Raw genomic sequence first — 22,549 nt, 5'->3', positions numbered from 1 at the left:
ATGTTGATGATCAGAGATGCAATGAGAAAACAACATGCTTACAAAGAATTTTCGTAGGTATGGACCACTTGCCCAAAATTATGCTTCTATAATAGCATCAATATACTCTTGATCATCGTCTAGAAGGCCAAGTGCAAACATGCAGCCCTGAAAGTTGGATGCACAATACCTTCCACAGTCCTAATTTGCTCAAATGATATTGGACCCTTAACTTTTGTTAGCAGAACTTGAAGATAATATAATTTCCCTGATGATGGTGTCACATGAGTAATCCTGCCAATAGCAAAACCTCCTTTTCTTTTAGTCCATTCCTTCTCCTTGCGAATGAAGACATACTTGTGTGGGAATTCAATGTAAGTAAGTTTTCTTGCTTGAGCATCTAATTCATTGCATTTCATCCAGGCTAAGAACTAAGATTCCTTGACTCTTGATTTGTTCAAGAGGTTGCTAACCTTTTGTTTCCCTTTGTATATTACTAAGTTTTGATTTGAAAGGTGGAAACTTAATCTTTCAACAGAAGGAAAGTGGTGGTGATTTTCAAATGAGAAAATTCACCAAGCTGCTTCACAAGAAGATATATACCTGAAGTCATAATAATGTTTAATCTCATCAAATAAAGCTTTTGGATTCCTTTGATCATTGCCATAAATGCCTACAATGACTCAGTCACTATCCTTGCTAATGTATTTGAATAAATATCTGATCAAACTTGACTGGTTGGTTTTTTCAACATCCAAATGTGCTTGGAATAACTTTAACAATGTTGGATTGTAGGGAACAACATAATGATTATCCAATTGACTGCCTTTCTTCTTAATTGTTCGACTATCATTCCATCTTCTATAATTTGGGTAGCCATTATCATCAATAACTGAATGGTCAACAAATTTCTTAGGAAAAAACTTACCACATTTTCCTTCGCTCATGCAAGGTGAATTTCTATTTGCATGTCCACAAGGACCATGTAATATGTGATTCTTGACCAATTCGTATAGTACAGGATACTCATCTTTGTTTGGGATCTCGGCAGAGATTTTTTCATCAAGATCTTCAGTTGTTGTTATTTTGAATTGATGTTCGAGAAATAATAGGATATGAGCATGTGGCAATCCACGCTTATGACATATATCTTTGCAAGGTTACAAGATTTCCATGTAAGGATTAAAGATCATATTGAAAAGGAAATGATCTATGGAAAAAATCAATTTCTATAATGTCAATAAAGGGTTGTTGGATATTAATTGGATGGGATAAATAGAACTGGTTTGAAAGTTTAGAATCGTTACCTACGCGGACGGGGCCAAAGATTTCCTTTTCTTTCACAACTTTTAATAGTGCTTTTGGCTTTAATTTAAAGACACAGGCATAGAATATTCTGGTCTATTAGGTGCATTTAAAGACTTATTGGAGCAGAATCTTTGAATTTCAGGCTATGCAGGATTACATGTGAAAGTAAAAAAAAAGCTAGATAGCCTGCCCAGCGACATATGGCCATGGCATCTTAAAAATTTTGTATCATGTATCTTGCACCACCAGTAAAAGAAGATAGCAGTATGATCCTTTTCCCAGTTGACGAAGCATCTGTTTCTTCTCTCATAATTACATCAGATAATCCTTGATAAAGATTAGCTCTTAATTCTGTTTGATAGTTTCTAATGTAGTCGAGGCGTTGTGCTTCCATCATAGTATAACCATCAACAATAAATTGTTACAAGAGCTGTTTTGCATGAAGTAACAATGATATCTCATCTGTTCTATCCAATAACTTGTATGCTAAATACTCCCTGATGATCAATGTTTTTATATTTTAGGGAGGTTCTGTTACTTGATAGTTGTGTTCAACTTTAGAATCATATCCTCCAGTGCTATCAAAAAAGAGTAATGGATATTACAAAGGAAGGTATGCATAGTGAAGCTCGTTAATTCATTTAAGTTTGCCAGAGGTTTTCTCAACAATGATGTATCTTTTATAGAATGAGCTATCAAAATCACCTACAATTAATGCTGCAACCTCTGATGTGATAGGCAAGTTGTAGATCCTCTTGTCAGTTGATCTAGTTCTTAATAAGCATAATTTCAAATAAATCTGTGGATTGGTTCTCAAAATTTGAGAAGCCAACCTATATTTCTTTGCATAAGGGTTGACTTGGTCCAAGCAAGCTCTGATTTCATTAACAATAAGAGGATCAAGAACTAACGATGCATCATATTGCCTATTCATTTAGGTAATGTGTATATTAGATTACGAGACAGCTCAAGTAGAAAAAGAAATCATTTGCCAATTTTGCATAACAAATATTAATTAACTTACCTCACTGCTAATATACGATTTGATATTTCATTTTCTCTATCATAAATATAAAGCTGGGAGTACACAGGTGTTGATCCTTTTAATGGTAGCAAACTTTTGATACGATAATAATTTTGGCCAGACAAGATGAATGCATAAGGACCACCGCCAGAGTTGATTGAGTGATGTATTTTGCCCTTATAGATGTAAAAGAAAACATATTATTGTATTGCCTGATATTAGAAAGGAAGTTCTTTGACAATTTTGACTTTTTGTCTAGATACAAGCTATGAAACAAAGGAGGAGGGTCTTTGACAGGCGGTAGCTTAATTTTTCCATGACAGCAACAGAGAGAGAAAATAGGTTAGTTGGAAGAAGAGAGTCTACAGACTCTTTCGTTTAACCATAGTAGTCCATGAAAATAAATGCATTCATGAATTGCATCCCCCTCATCTATGTAACCTATAAAAGAAAGTGTAAATCAAATAAAATTTTGATTGTTACTTTTAGTATAGCTGTCAATTACAGCCAGCTCGGCCTTAAAAGGCAACCCTTAAAGGGCCAAGGCTTAAATGGGCTAGCCCTAATAAGCGTGATTATGTTTCAGAGTTTCTTTTTATAAGGCTTGGCCCTAGCCCTCAAGGCTGAAGGGCTGGCCTTCAAGGTCTCAACCCTTTTTTTTAGCTTTTTTCAATTTAAAATTCAAAAAAATATTTTGATAATCCTAAAAAAAGTTATTATACATAAAATTAATTTTAAAAAAATAAATTTAAATTAATTTACACCATAATAAATAAAAAACTTAAACATTCAGGTTTAATATCAAATAGTAATATTAAAATTAATACCAATAAAAATTAAACTTGGATAACATTATTAGCTAAATCTTAATGAATGAATGAAGGAGGGACGAATGAGTCTAATATATTTATTTCTTTTGGTTATATATTTAATCTTTTACTTTTTTATAATATAATTTTTTTAAACAAAAGTAAAAGGGCTTAAAAGGGCCCCTTTTAAGTCCGAATAACCATTTTTCCTTTTAAAGTAGGGGCTTGGCCCTAGTTATTTTTGAGCTTATAAAGACTGGCCCGATGGGCTCAGCTGTAATTGACAGCTCTAACTTTTAGCAATATGATAACAAATTATAAATTAAGCAATATAATAAGAAATGAAAAATAAAGTGTTAGGATAACATTGAAAATTTCCCAGACTATACAATAGAAAAGAAGAAAAGAAAGAATCCATATGTACAAGCATTTATATTATTTAAATAAAAAATTAACATTCTATCAACAATGGAAAGAATTAAGATGGCCTTTAAACCAAAATTGTGGGTTTCGTGATAGAAATATTAGGAACAAATGATGATTTAGCATTAGGACATAATATTGAATGATGGAATAACTATAGGGAAGACAAATATAAAAAAGGCAAGGTGTGTTCAGCTATGATAAATCAATGGGATCCATTTATTATTAGTCAAGTTACCAGAATCAGTACGAATGTTGGTATTATCATCATTATCTGTATTACTTTCGTTTCCTTCACTGTCCAATTCAGATGACGTGGAACCTGATTTCAAATACACAAGTTCAAAGTAAAGACATATTGGTTATAAAGGGCATGTCTTAATTATTAAAGATATTTTGTAAGGAAGCAATTGAGACCCATGTATTTCTAGGATGGAGTAGTAGGAATATGGCGTACCTTGTATTGTTGTGAATTCAAATGCAGTATAGAGGTTTCGTGTAACATTCTTGGCACGAATCTTTGCCTGGTTCTTTTGGTGTTCCTCCTGTCTATTTACTTGCAATATGGAATGCATGGCTTCTGATGGTTGCGTATGGTTAGCCATAATATCTAACATGAAGGTTGAAAATAAAGATAGAAAAGACAATTAGGAATAAAACTAAAAAGATGGTCATTTCCTTGGAAAGTTAAACTCATATTAAAAGACCTTGGCTTCCACAAATGTTCGAAGAACATTGCTCTGATAGCTTTCGAAATCTTGCACTTTTAACTGGCCTAATGGGTATCTCATAGTGGAATCCTTGAAAATCATGGGATATTAAGTTATTTGTCAGGGAAAACATTGATAACTTGCTAATTGGAGAGGTAGATGTTTGATATATTCTCTTGTGAAGAAAGCATACCTTGGTGATTAGTAATGTCTTGCAATGGACATCTCATAGGCATTGATGATGGTTGAACTTGTATAGTTTTCTCATGGACCAATGATTGTTCTGCTTTCCCAATTGAATGTTGTAGGCATAACTCTGTGGGATGCTACAATTAGTAGAACCTTTTGCTCTTGACTATAGAAGACATGGAGGAAGAAGTTTACGAGGATGATAGGAGGAGAACCTTTAGTGTTGCGACTGATGGCATTGACAATGTGGACAGTGGGTTGATATGTTTTTATAACTGTCAAAGTTTACATGGCAATAGTTGCATGGCGGGAGGATAAAAGGCATGAACCAATTTTTAGAGTTTGAGGCAGGAGGACAAGCACTGCCATGATGTAATTGATCCCGACAAATGTGCTGTAAAATATGTAAATATGTCATATTTGGAGAGAACATCACCTTTCAAAATTAAAGTGACTATGAATTGCGTTCCATGTCATTTACACGTTATAGAGCAAATTATACCATTAATGAAAATCATAATTTATGCATGGATGTTTAATTTTGTACTTATGAAGAAGTCAGCTTTGGCTTCTTAATGTGATTAGTATGTAATTATTAATTCATAGACAAAATAATTAGATGATAAAATTCTAGTTAAATGATAAAGAATATTAAATGAGGAACTATATTTTAGATTATTTTCATTAATGAATTGATCGTTAAAAATATATCCTTGCATGGTTTGCAAGATCTAACATGTTATGTCACTTTAAGCATTATTTGATGTAATAATTATGAAAATTTTTGAACGATATATTAATGTTGTCATGAATTGATTAAGAAATAAATTTGTTCATCACATGTAGGAAATAAACAATTGAATGTATGACAGTACACATTGTAAACAAAATCTTCAAGTCATTAACATGATAAATAATGAAAGTTAAAAATTGGCTATTTAATAACTTTAGGTCAGTACAAAAGATGTTAAATGATTTGTGTATGAATTTTTGAATTTATTAATAACTAAATAAATTGAATATCTTTTAGTAACGAAGACAAAAGTCAAATTTATAAACAAGTACTCAAGGTCATCAGAAGTTTCGTTTTGTTGATACAAGCAAGAAGGTTATGAAATAGATAGCAACTGAAACTTTCAAAGTCATTGCACGATCATAATTGCACAAAAAGGAACATGATTGACAAACAAGTGACATAAAAAAAAGCATGGAATTCTAGAACTCAAGAACATAATAGTTTGTGAAGAACTTGAACAATGATTCTCATAACAGAAAATGCACAAGACATAATGACACTGGTTAATTGCAAATGATCTAGGTCTCTCTCTTTTTTTGATAATTCTGGCAGGTTTGGTTGTCAAGAGCTTTGGAGTTTTCATCTCTGATATACCAACAAGTTCTCCGTCATTGGTCAAAGTCTTACATGAATCCCTTTTTTTACCTTTAGAAGCAGGTGTGTTGAACAGGTTTGCAATTGGTAAGTCATTGGAATCAAGGTCTAAGATAGGTAAAGCCTTACTTGTAAACCCTATAGATGGACAAGTATCTGGAGTTGTTTGCATGGCATCTGTGTCGGACACCTGACATGACTGTAGAATTATAATAAGCATAGGTTAATGGTTTGTAAGTGGAGAGTCATAATGCATGCAAGTGCAAGGGAATTACTTGTGTCTGTGAAGCCTCCTTCATGTCACTATGTTTTAGAACCTAGCAATGAAAAAAATATCAGGAATGATATAAGGAAAGATTGCATCTGAAGTTGACAAAATAGATCACTGACCTGTTCATCTGTATAAGTGAACGATTTTAGTTCGTCCTCATCTCGACTAAATTGAGAGACCTTGAGACTTGTGTTCCTGTACTGTATATTATACTTTGTTAGCTTTAGTTTAAGCAGCATTTCTATTCCTACCAATTTATGTAGTTCTCTGAGGAATGATTATGGTCTATCATCTTGTCATGAATAGCTTTAAAATAAGCCAAGATGATAATTTTAAAGTATTATAGACAAGGTGTATAAGCATTTCGGTATTCCATGAACCTGCTTCAGTGCATCTTTGAGGGTTGAAGTAGTTGTATCCAAAAGTTCTGTCATGTGTCTATCAAAGAAAGCAACAGATATCTCCCTCGTGTTATTAGCAACAATGTAGTGAACCCTAAACCTGAGAAAAGTATGGTGGATTAGTGATAGTAATGTGCATAAGGAGAATACTATGGAGGAGGAGCTTCAAATTACTTGGGACCCATTTCAATTATATATGTTTTACATCCACCGCAATAAAGTTGACCATTTCGAACTCTTGGTTTAGTTGTACACGAATTGCAACCATCATATGTCCAACCATTGGCAGTTTGTAGCTTATAGATTCTTCCCTTGGTACCAAATTCCATCTCCTATGAGTGCATGATGGTTGTTGTAGACATATATTAGATAATAGGCAAATAAAACAAAATAGGCAATTATAAATATTTGGTAACTGAAGTTCAAACTTGTTGGGAAGCAATAATCTCTGATATATGAAATCTTTTGCCAAGTTTGTTATTGAACGAACAGAGGAGAGTCTTGTGTCCTGTGCAATGATCTGGGTAAAACTCCAAGGATGTGAGATGGGAGTCTGATGTAGCCTGAACATATTGGTCAATGCAACATGTAAAATAATAGTTACTAATTGAATTAAATTAAAGTATTCTCTAAAAGAATTTATTTAAAAAATCTAATTCTTTTGAAACAAATGGTAAATGCAATTTCATAATTCGAACAGTTATTAACTTTTTCATGAAATTATTAATTATTAAATAAATTATAATTTAATATTTAATGTTAAAATATGGTAGTGAAAGATTAGTTAAATAGTAAATATTAAATTATATTAATTTATCTACACAGATTTGAAAGTGACAAATGAATGAATAAATCAATATTTACTATAGGGACTAACAAAATGAAGAAGTTAAATGTTCAAAATACAAAAAATTTTAAATAATTAATAATTAATAATGAAACTTGTATTAACAAATAAGGTATATTACATGCAGGAATGCCAAGTATGAGATCTAAGAAAAAGGACTATTTGCTTCAAGAATGCTAACTATGAGATACATGAAAAATGATTGCTTACCTGTGAAGCAACTGTTTTGCTTGAGGTATACCTGGATTATATGAGACTTTGGTGGCATTATATGTGTTGTTGATCTGGATGTTACCTGCAAAATATGATCACATTTGCCATAATCAATTATTGGATGATAAGGATTATATACATAGCAACCCATATATGAGGAACTTCATGTACCATCCTTGATATCTATTCGTGCAAATTGAATGGCTATGAGTATTGGTGGCTCCATGTCATCCTGCTTACTCTAATAAGCATTAGCAGCTACATCTCCCCAAAGCAAGCAATTGATAGTCCTATCCCTGCATAAGAGAGCTAGGAGTTGTCAAACTCATGCAAAAAAAAAAAAAAAACCAGCATGTCCAAAATAGAATGCAATTTTTTTTTTAGGGGATTACTCTTCGTCTGCTATTGTCAAGGTAAGCCTACTTTGTGGTCCACTTTGTGTCCGATATTCTTCAAGTGATCCAAAAGATTTTAGGAAGCCAATGATGTCTAAGACAAGTACAATGAGAAAGTGACTTGGCAAAGTGAAAACCAACATGTAAGAGTAACAAATATCAAGGATGGTCTATTGCGAGATTAGTCATTGATACTTGCCAATGAGAACATCTATCTTAAGTGTTTTGCGATTTTAATCATCCAAGAGCCTCTCAATTGGGACAATGTCAAAGTGGTCTTCTGGTATTACTGCATCACAAGGTTTAATGAATGTATTGACATGGAAACTTAGCTTCCATGGATGCTTTGTTGGCCTATAATTCCACTTGTTACGAGAGATTGTGAAGTTCTCAATAAAATAAACTCCTCCTTCAGCTGGTTCATTTCTGAATTGCTCGTGCAAGGCTTTGTTGCCGACATCAGCTTCAATAATAGATGACTTTGAAAGAGGAACACAATATGACATGATTGTGAGACATGATCAGCAACAATTATAGAAGATAAATGCTCCATGAGGCACGACAAATAATCAATAACATACCTCTTCATCCATTAATATCATTACAATTGACACCGGGTCAAGGGGAGGATCTCAGTGAAGTTGAGTCCACTTACTAATGCCTCCTTTATGTAGTCAATATCTTTGATTAATTCGTAGTCCATCGTTCTTAATGGATGTTGGGATGTAGAAGTTAGGAGAATCAGGACAACATGTAATGCAGTTGAAGTAAAGGAAAAGAAGTCATTAGATGAGTGAAATGTTTTCAATAGATGTCCTTATTTATAACATGCATGATGGATTGATTCGTTGGCTTTGGCAATGTGTTTGAACATAATGATCTTAAGTTTTTGTAAGAAATAAATGTCAGATAACATATGTATTAATAAAATATGCAAGACTAATATCTACTCTATGGTCTAATTCTATTGAATATACAGTAAGAACACATTATTAAATGGTGATGACATCATCCAAATAAAATTATCACAATTGGTGGGGGAGGGAAAAGTGGGTGCTAAATTTTGGCACCAACTTTAAACCACCTGCACATTAACAAATCGCCGTCTTGCAGCTTCTTATTAATGGACAAAACTGACAAATGTCAGCAACTAAACAAGCTTCATTTGTATGGCACTCAAGAATGACTTAAATCCCTTTTGCCACCCCTTGATGAAGCAGATTTTACAGCAATTAGCTGCTTGTCTACACATTGGAGGCACTGTGACAGTAAAGAAATGGTGAAGCAGTGCTGTTTAATGCCAATCAAGCTGTAACATTATCATTTGCCTCCTCTTCCACTCTTGCATCTAACATGTTTCACATTATTAGGAGGACACATAAGTGCTATTAGGTTTTATTGAAGCATTTGATAACTTCTATCACAAATTATACTTTTGGTGCCTACCTGGTAAGGATTAGTCAATTTGCCGAAGTGTTTAATGCAATTGGGAAAAGAATTTTGTGACAATAAAAGAAGAGACAGATTTGTACAGAGTAGGGATGCTCTAATATTAACTCAAATGGTGTGCTTATCAAGATGGGTTAATGATTTCATGATGACAAATAAACCTTGAGAAAAATATCATTGTAACTACCATGTGGCGAGATGAAAAAAGACAATATGAAAGAAACTTTTAACTTGAGGTTTTTCAAACTGCATTTGAAAGATCAGCTTATGTGATGTTGTGGCAATCATCAGTAATTATGTAGAGATATTATGGTTCAGTGTGTGCTTTTCTTTCTTATTTACTCTCTCTCTCCCCACATGATATTCAATATCTGGTGATAGGCATACTCTGTAATTAGAGTTAAGGCCATGCAAATTTGCACAACAACAAACTGTGAGGGGTTTTCATTATCTGTTTCAGAGCTCAATTCATTTTCTTCAACTTCAGTTATATTGCCCCTCCAAGATAACAATCATGTTATTATGTAATATGTGAGTTAAAGAAGTTGCATATACACTCCTTGGATATCAGAATATATTATTGTGAACTGTGATTTTTCTACCTAGTTTTTGTTTTTGTTTTTGAGTTCTTTTGTCTTTCAAATAAATGCTTATTAGTGGTTATAACTTTTTTTTAATGGAACTTTATATCAACATAGGTTGTGGAGGTTGCTCAACATACTGCTTCCTTGATTGCAAGGTAGTAGGGGGTTGGTTTCAGTCATGGGATGCTAAACACTGATAATATGAGTATTTTGGGTATAACTATTGATTTTGGTCCATTTGGCTTTTTGGATGCTTTTGATCCAAGATTTACCCCCAACATTACAGATCTTCCCAATAGAAGATACTGTTTTGCAAACCAGCTAGATATTGGTTTGTGGAATATTGCACAGTTGGCAAAATTGTCAGATGTTATGATAATGTATACTAAGGCAAAAGGACAATTGAAAGGACACATTGGGACGTGATAGATAGCAACTAAAAACACTCACATTGCTAATTCCATGCTCATGTGATTTGAAGGCAAAAGTTACATGCATTAACAATATGCCAAGTGCATTAAGCACTTATTTAAGTACTATGTGATAGACATTTATCATAAGAAATAAATGAGTTATTAAATCTAATATTTGTCAGGAGCAAGGGTAAAATTTTTTGTTTTATTGTAATCAACTTAAGTCTTCTTGCTTCTTTCTCATCATCATTTTTGTTTGAAGACAAAGTTCAAATAATATAGAACATTATTTGTTCTATCCTTCAAATACCGTATTCCTCTAACTTTGATGGATTATATTTGAAATTCCTGAGACTATTGAGTTTACGATTCATGTTCACTTTTCACATTAGAAATAATTTACTACTCCACATGTAGATGTCAAAAAAATCTGATATGGTGTAACTAATAGGCTTCAAATCTATGAAATAAAATGCAAGAAAATTTAGAGGAATCGACGAAAAATGTAATGCATGGAACAAAAAGAGGATATGACACTGAAGTCATATTAGACTGACATTAAAGGAGAACAGCTTCAAAATTAGGCATCATCCCAATAACACGGAGATTACACCATAAGCCCGCATTAAAGTGTGGGTGCAAAGTTACAAGCCATTAGCCATCCCATGTAAAATAAAACACATCAGATCAAACTACGGATTAAAGAGTCAAACAAACTAAATGAGATGAGAAACTTGGGTCTAGCCCATAACAAATACGTTAACACGCGTCAACTCAATTAGTAGTGCTCAAAGCGGTGGAGAGGAGGTTTCGCTTCAATTGACTAAATTTAGACACGTCGGGGTCAAAAATGACTGTTGTGGCAGTGGAGAAATTTGTGACAATGGGGATACCTATAACATAACATGAAAAAGAAAACCTAGACAAAACCCAACACTTAAATCTTATATAACATTATATAGACATGATGTAACATAACCTGCATAAAGATCCTCAACAACATATAAGATAATGACAACTAAATCAATAACCCCAATGTAGTTGATATAGTCTCTTGCTCCCAACACTGCAGCTTTCCCATACAAAAGACATGTTATCTTCTCAAGCCTGGACATAAACAGAAGGGGTTATTCATGAAATAAAAAGTATGCACATAATAGAGACTATCATGCAAAAAATTCTCTAAAGGTTGCCAATACTTTGCGCTTTCAATGACAATGGCCAAATGATTAGTAAGATCTCTACCAAGCCAAACATTGCTCAAGTCAGATATCTCTACAACCTTGCCGTACACATCTGGGAGTAAAGAAAAGATCAACGTAATGAGATGGTCAATTACAGTACTAATAAAATAAACATACATAAGGTATGGACTCTACCAAAGCATTGCCTTTCAAGCACGAGGCTTAGTTTCAAAGAAGCTATGTTCGTGAACTGAAAGTAAACCCTGGGAAGGGGCAGATAGCACTCTTCAATTTCTGTCTTGGATGAAAAGCGGACTTGCAATTTTACATGGAACTCGTCGCCCTAAAGAACGGCCTGAACATTTGTCATTATATAACAATGCCCTTCCTTAATGACAGACGACCACCTATCGATAAGGTGTTCGGTTGTCAGAGTTGCACGCATCCTTGCTCCCTATCAGAGATAAAACATGAATGTTACACTACACGGGCGTAAAAAGAGAACTGACCATGCGATGAAAAATAAAAGTGAAGAATAAGGAAGCTCTTACTCGATGGTCGACTGTGACAAAGTCGAAAGATCTAATCTTCTGCAGTGAACCATACCAAGCATGGCCAGAAATGTTGTAAGTGTGGAGGAAGACACGAACAACCCGGACACATATCCGACAACCATCAACTCCAGGCTGGAGTTCGTTTAGACAAAGGAATCTAGCTGATGCCATGGAGGCCTCAGTGAAAAGAGTAACACGATCTGATATTGAAGGCATTTGCACAAGATTGACTGGAGAAATCTATTTCTCACTGATTGATTTTGCACAGAACAGATGATTAGGCTGTTCTGCCTTTATGAAATCCTTTCTGGCACATGATGAAGGGCGGTGATATATGTGTTGTCGAAGGCAGTCAGAGTAACTACATTAATAACCCACATTCCAGAAATTACCAAAAAAGTTGACAAAAAATATTCATTAATGAAAGGATATGGCTTCAATGGATGAAAATGTCAGTGAAGCATGAAATGAAAGGTTGAGAGTTAAATAAAATGCCAGGCTTTAATTATAAATGAATAGTAGAAATGCTGCAACAGACAGACACGATGGCAGAAAACCAAAAGGAGCTCACACATGGACTTCAGAATGAAAGTCTTCCATGACATTACTGGTGCCCATTAAAAAAGGAAATGATGAAATCCAAACGTGCTGTTCATGCCATCACTTGCATCGAGACAAAAAATACATGCGGATAGAAGATTACATTCCAATTCAATTGAATTCTCTTCTATGTAGGACCCAATGACTTGACTCTAATAAAAAAAAGGGTAATGTGATGACAGAGACTAATCATGATGGAAGACTCAATATAAATCTACCTATCCGCAACAAAAAGGAAACACTTTTAACATGACACAAATATTTAAAATATTTCACGTTATTATTGTCATGATCATGAGACAAATATTGAACTGACACAAATATTTAACTCATTTCTTGTATAAGCTAAGCTAACAATTTCACTCCATTAAAAATACTACCACATAGAACAAAAAATAAATACTAAAATAAAGTTGCCGGTATAACTACAATTGATTATGGTTAGATTGAAATAAAATAAAATTATGCCTTCTATGCCCAAAATGAATGCATAAGTTGGTTTATAACATCCTTGGCCCTCTGACGAAGGTGTTCATCATGCCAAGTAAAAAAAACCATAGCCAACAGCCTGCAGAAGACAACATATGATAGAACATGAAGGTATACAGAGTGAAGAACTACCTAGTGAATAAGAAGTAAAAGAGAAATCTCAAAGTAACTAAACAATGGCAGAATATCAAAGAGTCAGTTCATCTGGATCGTTGCCTCATGAAAGACAACCGCCTTCGACGAGATACCAAAGAAGGTCGTGCTGGATCAACCATGGAATAAGCATATAGATTGTGAGTAATGAAGCTTATGCAAAACCAAAGTGGAACTCAACTTAATGATGTGCTGTAGGTATTTATTGAAAGATATTCAAAACTCAAAAGGAATCTGAAGAAGCGAGAATGAAGGGGTCTGAGTGATGGGAGGGAAACTTAAATGATGTGAGCCCAAGTTTTGTTAGCCAAATGCCAAGCCATCACTACTCATCGTAGCCGGTCCTATTCATCCAGTATAAGCGAATGATGGACACCTTCGTCAGAGGGCCAAATGCTAAGCCATCACTATTCATCGTAGCCATCACTGGTCACCCCTTTCAAAGTATTATCAATTCCATAAATTTGATGCTTTGTAGGAACTTGTGAACTTTAACTTTTTATATAGAGATGATAATAGGATGGCTGATTACCTTGCTAAGCTAGGCCATAGATCACCCAATAACTTTAGTATTTTTGATATCCCACCCTTTAGCTTATTAAGGATGGTTGGTTTGTTTTTCTTTTTTGTTTGTTTTGGGTCCTGTATTGTTTTCACATTCTGTTGAATGAGTATATCATGTTCATATTCAAAAAAAAAAAGTATGAGCGAATGAGAGAGGAGCCAATGGAATTTGAACAGCTTCAAAAGACGGGTTTTGTATAAGATATTAGATTGGTCCTTTGGGACTTAATTATTATTTTTCCAAATAGATTAGCAAAGAAGGATGAAAAAGAGGACAAAACAATTTCCATCAAGTCTTGGAGTAGAGAACCAACCTTTCAAAAGTTGGAAACTTGTTACATTCTTGAAGATTTACCTTAGTGCATTAATTTTTTTTTTTTTTTGAGATAAACAAGGAAAAACAAAACAAAGCTAAAAAAAATAGGTACGGTTCAAGGAGGGTCAAAGAATACGTTACTGAAAATCTCCTCAGGTTGGAGAAAATGAAGTCCAAGGGCAGAGTTCAATGCCATCTTAGCACGCCAATCACCACCAAGATTGCCGTCTCTTGGAATAAATAGAATTCTGACATTCCAGTCTCTTTGCAAGAATGCTTGAGCCTCCAAAATCAAATCAAGATTGCAGTGTCTTAATTTTGTTTTGCTATGTAAGCATTTTGGACCAATGACTTCGGAGGTGAAAAAGTAAACTGACTCTTACATTATAAATTTAAGAGTATATGGGATTTCAAATTTTTTTCATACACCATTCCTCTTCAACTTTTGAAATGGCATAATCTAATTTTTGCAATTAATAAAAATTAATTTTAATCATTAACTGATTAGAAAATAATAAAAAAATTAAAAAGTATATAAAAGAATCAATAAAATTTTTTTAATCTTTTTCCGTAATTTTTAGGTCCTTGTTTATAATTTTTGAATTTTACTATAATATTTTGTTCATTTTTTGTAATTTTTGAAATTTTTTTATCATTTTATGATCATCTAATTATTAAAATTAATTTTTATTAATGATAAAGAATAAATTATATTTATTTTAAAAATTAAAGGGAAATATTGTAAAAAAATGGGTTTAAAATTTTAAAAGCTCCTAAATCAATAATTTTACCCCATGATTTTATGACCTAGTAACATCAAATTATCAAATTACCCTTCTCATGTAGAAGGCCGTCGATAACACTCGTTTCGATGACACCAAATTACACATGTTATGGCAGTATATAATTTAACTTTTGTTGGTCTTATGAGCTGATGTTCCAAGTCTGTAATCCAAATCCTTCAATTGTCAGTGTGATTTCTAGTCTGTGTTGTTCAGTATATTGGATCGTTGTCATTATATTTTTCCTTCTCTAGATGCTTCTCGGGTTTACAGGTGGCTTCATCTTATTACTTGGAGAGCACATTTAGTGTTTCACCAAGATGTGATTTAAACACCATAGATTTAATCTGAACGATTTTAAAAATTTTTACTTTTATTTTTTATATTCTTATCAAAATAAAAAGTCATAAAATTTATAATAAATTTATTATAAACAGTCTATATTTAATTTAAATAATTGAAATTTAATTTATTTTTATATAATTTTTATAAATTAATCATATAGGTTTATCATGAACGGTTTAGATTTAAAACATTTAATTTTTAATTTCTTTTAAAAAAAAATTGGGAAGAGTTTGTCATGAGATTATCTTTAGCTTTACCTTTAATATTATATTTACCAAAAAAAATTTTAAAAAAAATTATAAAAAATTAATATTAAATATGAATTGTTCACAATAAATTTGGATAATCAATCTGTAAAAATTTGAATATTAAATAAGAGTAATTTTGACAATCTATATTAATAATGAGTAGATTTATTATAAAATTTTTATTTTGATAAGAATATAAAAAATATTAAACCTTAATTAAACTTAGACAATCCAGATCATATCAAATGTGATGAGCATTATGTTATCCCTATTACTTAAATGCAGACTTTGACTTCTCTCCTTTCCTTTTAATTTTGAAAGTCCAGGCTATATTGCAAAAGGATATGGAAGGAAAGAAAAATAAAATGCCAATACTATTTTGTATGGGCGATTAAACATGATCCACTCCAAATGTGCACTGAGTTTAGCAATAAGTTTCACATAATTTTTCCATTGTCTTCAACTTTTTGAAAGCCTTTTTGTTGCTATTTCTCGCCCGTTAACTAATTTTCCCTCAATATATGCACACACACATATATCATCACATAATTATAAATTTCAACCCTGGTTAAACTAAAGGTTTGATTGAGATCATTTTAAAGAAACACTTGTGTCATTTTTCTGACATATCTTATTATGACATTGTACCTAATAATATACTCCCTCCGGTCCCATTTATAAGTTCAATTTTAGAAGGTGTATTTGATCTCATTTATAAATCACGGTGCATCTTTTTAGGTAATATTTGAGAAGTATTTCCAAAATTACCCTTCATGAGAGAGAAAAAGTAACAGGATATTACTTTTTAGATTTGTTATATAGGGACATATTTGAAATTTTACTTACTTTTATTCCTTGTACTTTTATTGTATTGATATTGATGAGATTGGTAGAAATGACTTATAAATAGGACCGGAGGGAGTACTCCTTAAGAATCTACTTAAAAGGAAAATAAAAACGAAGAAATGTCTAAATATTACCTTGTAGGCAAGTCCAAGGCCTCTTTTCTTCCCTCTATATGCTGACAGAAAAGTTATCAGTCGCAATGGCACGTGATATATATTACTTTCAAGTTTCAAATTAATCTGATTGCTTCTGCTTCAATCTTTCTTCAGCTTGAAATCTGAGTATTCTCTTTTGCTTGCAGGTATGGAAGCCAATCGAGATCCTATGTGGCAGAGAATCTGGAAGATGGCAAATGCCAGAGAATACCAAAACTCTAATGTGGCAGATTGCTCATGACACCGTCCACACAATGGCTTTATGAGTACGAAGAGGGTTGGAGATAGCGAAGCCTTGCCTATTTGGTTGCAATGAAGTGGAAGATACTAGGCACTTGTTTAGAGATTGTCTCATGCAAAGTGTTGGTAATATTCCAATATATATACACACAGTACATCAATCTAATGTAGTTGTGGTTTCATTCGTTCTAATTAAAAATGAACTCAAACCCAATAAATATGGGAATCATTAATCATGTATTGTTGACTTGTGATCATTCATCTACAAGTATAACAATGAAGATGGCATCCCAACGTGAACAAAAACAGAACAAATTATGTAAATCATGTACAAGGGTTGTATAGCAAAAGCAACAACAGATAATAATCAGACATCAATGTGCACTATCATAAATTGATAGTTATTAAAAGGAAACTTTGTAAACAAATAATAAACATGCAGCTAAGATGTATGCTGTTTGTTGTTTAACTTCAATAATTTATAACATTCAGGATATTTTTAGACTTCACAGCAACTTACATTATTTTAATTCTTATTTATATAAAGTTTGTATTTAGTGTACATAGATTTAAAAAAAGAAAAACACTACTTTTGATCCCCGTTCTTTGTTTGAGTTTTGTTATAGATCCCTGCATTTTTTTATAATATTCTAAGTCCCTATACTTTTCTCCATTTACAGTGTTGGCCCTTATAGTTTCTGAAAAATGATGTAATACAAATGATGTTAAGATTGATAATGTGTCCATGAACACTATTGAGTTCATGTTATGTGTTAAGCAGATACTAAGTTGAACTTTATAATAGGCAAAATAAAAAAAAAACCACGTCAGATAAAAAAAAAAAAAGAAGCTCAACTTAAACGATTAGCCTCAGTATATATTAGGGCATCCAAGGACTTTTTATTTTATCTAATGTGGATTTTCTTAATTTTATTTTGCTCATTAAAAAGTCCAATTCAACACCTCTTTAACACATCAACACAAACTTAACAATGGCCATGGACACATAATTAATCTTAACACCATTTTTGTCACTCCAACATCTTTAAAACTATAGGACCAACATTGTAGATGAAGAAAAATATAAAAACCTAAAACACTGAAAAAAAAAAAGTGAATGAGCTAATAACAAAACTCAAATGAAATACAGGGACTAAAAGCAGTGTTTTTCCTTTAGAAAAGTATCTTTACACCAGATATGATTAGGATGCACGACAGATCTCCTGCTTATCTGCTCATTTGACATTATCTATACAGGGAATGTCATAAATTGATAGTGATTGCATAGATCATGTTCATAACCTTATATACAAACAAGGGAAAATAACACCAAAACATCAATTACTATGTTGCACTTCATTGCAGCTAGAGCAAAGAGAACAAAAGCACATACCAAGAGGAAGACAAGAAGCATTGGGCCAAGGCACAATGCCTACCAAAATACAATGTACATGCTAGATCTTTCTGTTCCTTTCAAGGTTTATCCATACATAATACTGAATTACCACTCAGCAGATTATAATGAAGTAAAAAGCTGTAAATGAAAAGATTCAATCTCCAGATTCAGCGTGAATTAATCAACCTCCCTTTCTGATGTATTGTCACACCAGGATTACTGCTGTACATCAGAACATCGATAGAACAAGAGAAACTGGCATTTCTTGTCGAAATTGTGTTAAACAACAAAGATAGGTGTTTGACAAGATGCAGCCCAAGTTGATAAGAAATAAACACAACTTTCACTTGATTAATTTCAAAATTTTAGCAGATCCTATGACATTCGCCTAAAGTATTAGAAATGTGCCAACAGAATGTTTTCACAAAATGACTTCAATGGATAATAGAGGAAAAGCTGGAATTGCAAATATGTTTGAGACACTTGACTTCAGAGCATAGTTGAATGACTGCCTAGCCATGAAATCCTTCCAACCTAAACTTGAAATCATGACAAGTAGTTATTCTAGCTAATGGGAAAACTTGATGACATGTATTTACCAAAATTTACAACAAATATTCCTCTGCAACGTCAGAAGACCCCAAGTCCTGAATGTAAATAGGAACTGAGATCCTCTGGGCGCATGGCAGGAGCAAGAATCAATGTTTCAACAAAATTCATAGAGGTTTAAGTCATTTAGGACAAACTTACGTATAATAGAGAAACTTAACAAGTCATACCAGTCATGAACCATAAACGACATACTCATTTTTTAGACTGTCACATTATTTAATTCAGAGAAGAAGAATTAAGAAGCCCTGGGCAAAATATGTTTTAATGCTAATTATACAAGTACCACTTTTTCCCACCAGACAGAGCTTGAAATTCAGTTAAGGTATATGCTTCCTCTTCAATTTTGATCATCAACTCCTGAAAAATTCAATGTTTCCACGAGAAGAGTTATCAGCACAGCAATCCACAAGTTCTTTTGTAGAAAGAAAGAAATTTTATTTAAAAATCATACAGAAACGCCTAGAAGGTTTATTTTACAGAGAGAGCGTCTCGAAGCCTCTGACAATCGAGAAAATAAGCAAACCCATAAGCCATGTTCTTCAAAGTGGCCTCATGGAGCTCCGAATCCGACGTCATCGTGGCATCCGCTGAGAAGAAAACCCTAAACCCTCTCACGAAAGCCTCACGCGCCGTCGTCTCGCAGCACAGGTTCGTCATCACCCCCGTCACAATCACTTCCTTTATCCCCATCTCCACAAGCTTCTCCTCCAAACGAGTATTCCTAAACGCGCTGTAGGTGTTCTTCTCCACCACCATGTCCTCCGGCTTCCGATCGAGCGTCGGTATAAGCTCCGCCTCCGGTGTGCCGTCGAAGATGAGGTCGCCGTTCCTCCACTCACCAAGCATGCCGTAGTCGGCGGGGGACTTGTGGCAGTGGCGCGTGAAGATGACGGGAATGGAGGCGTTCCGGCAGAGACGGATTGTGGTTGAGAGATTGGAAAGGATGGGCTTGGCGATGGAAGAAAAGTAGTTTTGCATGTCAATGACCAAAAGAGCACACGATTTAGGATCTGGGTCTCTCTTCCTTATCTCATATTTATTGTATGGAGATGATTTGTTCAGAGAAGACGCCATTGATGAAAACCCCCTTTGGCTCTGGTTCTGGTTCAGTGTTTTCTCTCCTCTTCCCTGTGCTTCTCCCTTGGAATTCAAGGATTTGGATTTCCTCCCGTGCCTAGAAAGTGGAGGAGGTACGCTGTTGGTTTAAATCATTAAATTAAATTTGATAATTTTTATGGGAAAATATCAACTAAAGATCCCTTAATAAAATTTATATTACTTCAGAATTAATAAATTTGTTGGTCCAAAAAATAATAATAAATTTTAAAATTATACTACAATTCCATCTTTAATTATGTTAATTTTTTTATATTGTACGATTAACTTTTACCTTAAACTCTTCGTATTCTCTCTGGCATCAGTCCATTATAAGTTCAATCTTAATTTTCAATTAGATTCAAATATGTCAAGTTCAAATATATTGAGACCATACAAAACACACCAAAAGATTTATTTTAATATATATATATATATATATATGTATGTATGTTCGCGCGCAGAAGTACTTTGATTCTTTAACTTCATTTCAGATTTTTTTTAATTTTTTAATTTTATAAATTATCCTTGTAATCTTCTTAACTCTGATATGAGAAATACATTAAAAAAAATGTTGATATTAAACTTTTAGATTTTTTTTTATTGAGAAATGATATAATTTAATTTGAGATGCAATAAATACTAAATATGGATATCTTTTCCACCAAAAGTTTACATTTTGTTTCGTTATGTTGTGAGAAACGAGTTTCTTTTACTGTATCAAATTCACATTGATTATAAATTTTTAAATATTGATAAAATATTTTTAAATATTAGACATATTAAATTTAATTTTTTAGCTAACAGTGATTAATACGAAAATAATTATTTGAGACTAATAATATCAAGAAGAGGGTTAAAAAAATACTCTATAAAATTAGGAAATTAAGCTAAAATTTTATATAAATTAAAGAATAATATGGTGCACTTTCACCTTAAAAAAATGTAATTTTACATTTTTTTAAGGGTAAAATGTATCAAGTGATTGGGTTTCAATTAGGAGTGAAAATAGGTTAGATTAATCTAAGCTTTGACTAAATATGTCTGAGCCTATGTGGTAAATCAGAAACTTGAACCTGATCTGAAGCCTGAACCTATCTAAAGTCTAACTTAACCTAAAAACTATTTAAAAGCATGCTTAAAAAGTAAACCTTTTAAATAAGCTCATATTTTAATTTTAAACATCTCAAATATATTTTAAGACTATTATAATATACAATATATAACTAAATTTATCAATTAAAATATATAATGATTAAAAGGACCGACTGACTATAATAAAATATAATAATAAAGTAATAACATGAAGATTAATATACAAGTATAATATGATTAAAAATATAACTAGAAATATAAAAGAATATATTGATTAAAAATTAAATGGTAAAACTAATATGTTTGTGATATATTACATAATATATATATTAGCCGGCCTGCTAGGTTCAGAGGCTAGATCTTGAAAAAATAAGCCTAGCATGTTTGACTAAATAAGTTTAATTAAAAGCCTGAACTTATTTTGTAAGTAAGATAGGTTAGGCCTAAAATAAGCTAGACTATAGGCTCCTGTTAAGGATCTAGTCTATTTTCACCCCTAGTTTCAATCAATTTGGTTGAGATCAAAAAAGTCATTAAAGCTTACATTAAACTTTTAATTAATGTTGTTTTAGATTTTAAAGCTCAAGCAATCAACATAAAAAATAAAATCCATGTTAAATTAAAAGTTTTAAAATTCATTATTATTTTAAAGGATTAAAATTGCTATAAGTTTCATAAAAAAAACTAAAAGTGGACTATAAGAAAATAATCTTCTACATAATTTTGATCACTTTTCTAAAACATGGTAATAACTAAATTCAATAAAATTTCTAGTAATTTTACCTTTTTCAAAACAATTATAAGTTTTAATATGTCCAAATATAATTAATTTTTATATGAAATCTTTGGGTACAGATATAATTATCAAATTAAGCTGATGAAGCTTGAGGTAAGATTCCATTTTCTGACCCCAAAAAAAAAAGGATTCCATTTACTATTGTCTATCACATTAATTATCTTATCCAAAGTATCTCTATTTAATGCACCATATTTTTCAAAATTAAATGGTTAAAAGTCAATAGTCCAATAAATCGGAGGGGTATTTCAAAAAGTCACAAATTGTTTACACTGTCATTGAAAAAAAAAAAGGCTTATTTTCTTATGCTATTTTGTTAATAGCCCAATTGAGGTTTGGGCACCCCGTTGGAATGTTAAAAGCCATCGACAATAAAATGAATATATTTGGTTAAAAATATTTTCAAAATTACTTCAAGATGAAAAAAAGTTGGATTAAGTTTGAAGCCAAGAAAATATTGCTTCTCACATTGGGGTAGTGTTTTGAAACTCGAACCAGACTGGTCTATCGACTACCCAACAAAACAAATTGGTTCAACCATTTGAATCATTTAGGCATTTGATCGGGTTGACCCAGGTTAATCTAGTCGGGTTTAAGAGAATTGGGTTTAGCTTGGAAATCAAAGCAATCAACTCAGTCCAAACCCTCAAAGGGGAAAAAAACAAGAAGGAAAG

General features: G+C 32.6%; 3 protein-coding genes and 1 long non-coding RNA gene across 19 annotated transcripts; all 4 read right to left on the bottom strand.

The window, feature by feature from the left end:
- Positions 1–2,611: 2,611 nt before the first annotated feature.
- Positions 2,612–4,403, bottom strand: LOC129285488 (uncharacterized). The gene is made up of 4 exons (XM_054921226.1): positions 4,251–4,403; positions 4,001–4,153; positions 3,782–3,865; positions 2,612–2,752 (listed from the first exon to the last, which is right to left on the bottom strand). Exons 1-4 carry the CDS (start codon positions 4,384–4,386, stop codon positions 2,655–2,657), a joined length of 471 nt encoding a protein of 156 aa, XP_054777201.1. The 5' UTR covers positions 4,387–4,403; the 3' UTR covers positions 2,612–2,654.
- Positions 4,404–5,547: 1,144 nt separating this feature from the next.
- On the bottom strand, positions 5,548–7,121 carry LOC129285489 (uncharacterized). Its single transcript, XM_054921228.1, has 6 exons — positions 6,933–7,121; positions 6,679–6,836; positions 6,484–6,604; positions 6,223–6,303; positions 6,108–6,149; positions 5,548–6,031 (listed from the first exon to the last, which is right to left on the bottom strand). Exons 2-6 carry the CDS (start codon positions 6,831–6,833, stop codon positions 5,585–5,587), a joined length of 846 nt encoding a protein of 281 aa, XP_054777203.1. The 5' UTR covers positions 6,834–6,836; positions 6,933–7,121; the 3' UTR covers positions 5,548–5,584.
- Positions 7,122–7,284: 163 nt separating this feature from the next.
- LOC129285490 (uncharacterized) lies at positions 7,285–10,515 on the bottom strand. Its single transcript, XR_008587223.1, has 3 exons — positions 7,957–10,515; positions 7,736–7,860; positions 7,285–7,646 (listed from the first exon to the last, which is right to left on the bottom strand). It is a non-coding gene; the product is annotated as an uncharacterized LOC129285490 (long non-coding RNA).
- A 410-nt stretch (positions 10,516–10,925) lies between these two features.
- LOC129284888 (nicotinamidase 2-like) lies at positions 10,926–20,084 on the bottom strand. 16 transcript variants are annotated; one of them, XM_054920394.1, is made up of 7 exons: positions 19,367–20,084; positions 16,621–19,246; positions 12,141–14,548; positions 11,785–12,043; positions 11,605–11,701; positions 11,385–11,512; positions 10,926–11,298 (listed from the first exon to the last, which is right to left on the bottom strand). In XM_054920394.1, the coding sequence occupies exons 1-2, from the start codon at positions 19,961–19,963 to the stop codon at positions 19,157–19,159; spliced, it is 687 nt and encodes a 228-aa protein (XP_054776369.1). In that variant the 5' UTR covers positions 19,964–20,084; the 3' UTR covers positions 10,926–11,298; positions 11,385–11,512; positions 11,605–11,701; positions 11,785–12,043; positions 12,141–14,548; positions 16,621–19,156. The 16 variants fall into 16 exon arrangements, with proteins under 16 accessions (XP_054776369.1, XP_054776375.1, XP_054776364.1 ...); XM_054920400.1 differs by having other exon boundaries at positions 11,385–11,471; positions 11,651–11,701; XM_054920389.1 differs by having other exon boundaries at positions 10,926–11,512; positions 12,141–12,504; positions 12,715–14,548.
- Between the last annotated feature and the right edge of the window lie 2,465 nt (positions 20,085–22,549).

The sequence above is a fragment of the Prosopis cineraria genome, unplaced genomic scaffold (genome assembly GCF_029017545.1).
Source record: "Prosopis cineraria cultivar Desert tree isolate PC_DT_omini unplaced genomic scaffold, ASM2901754v1 PC11, whole genome shotgun sequence".
Taxonomy (NCBI): domain Eukaryota; kingdom Viridiplantae; phylum Streptophyta; class Magnoliopsida; order Fabales; family Fabaceae; genus Prosopis; species Prosopis cineraria.
This window is presented reverse-complemented; position numbering and strand designations above follow the sequence as displayed.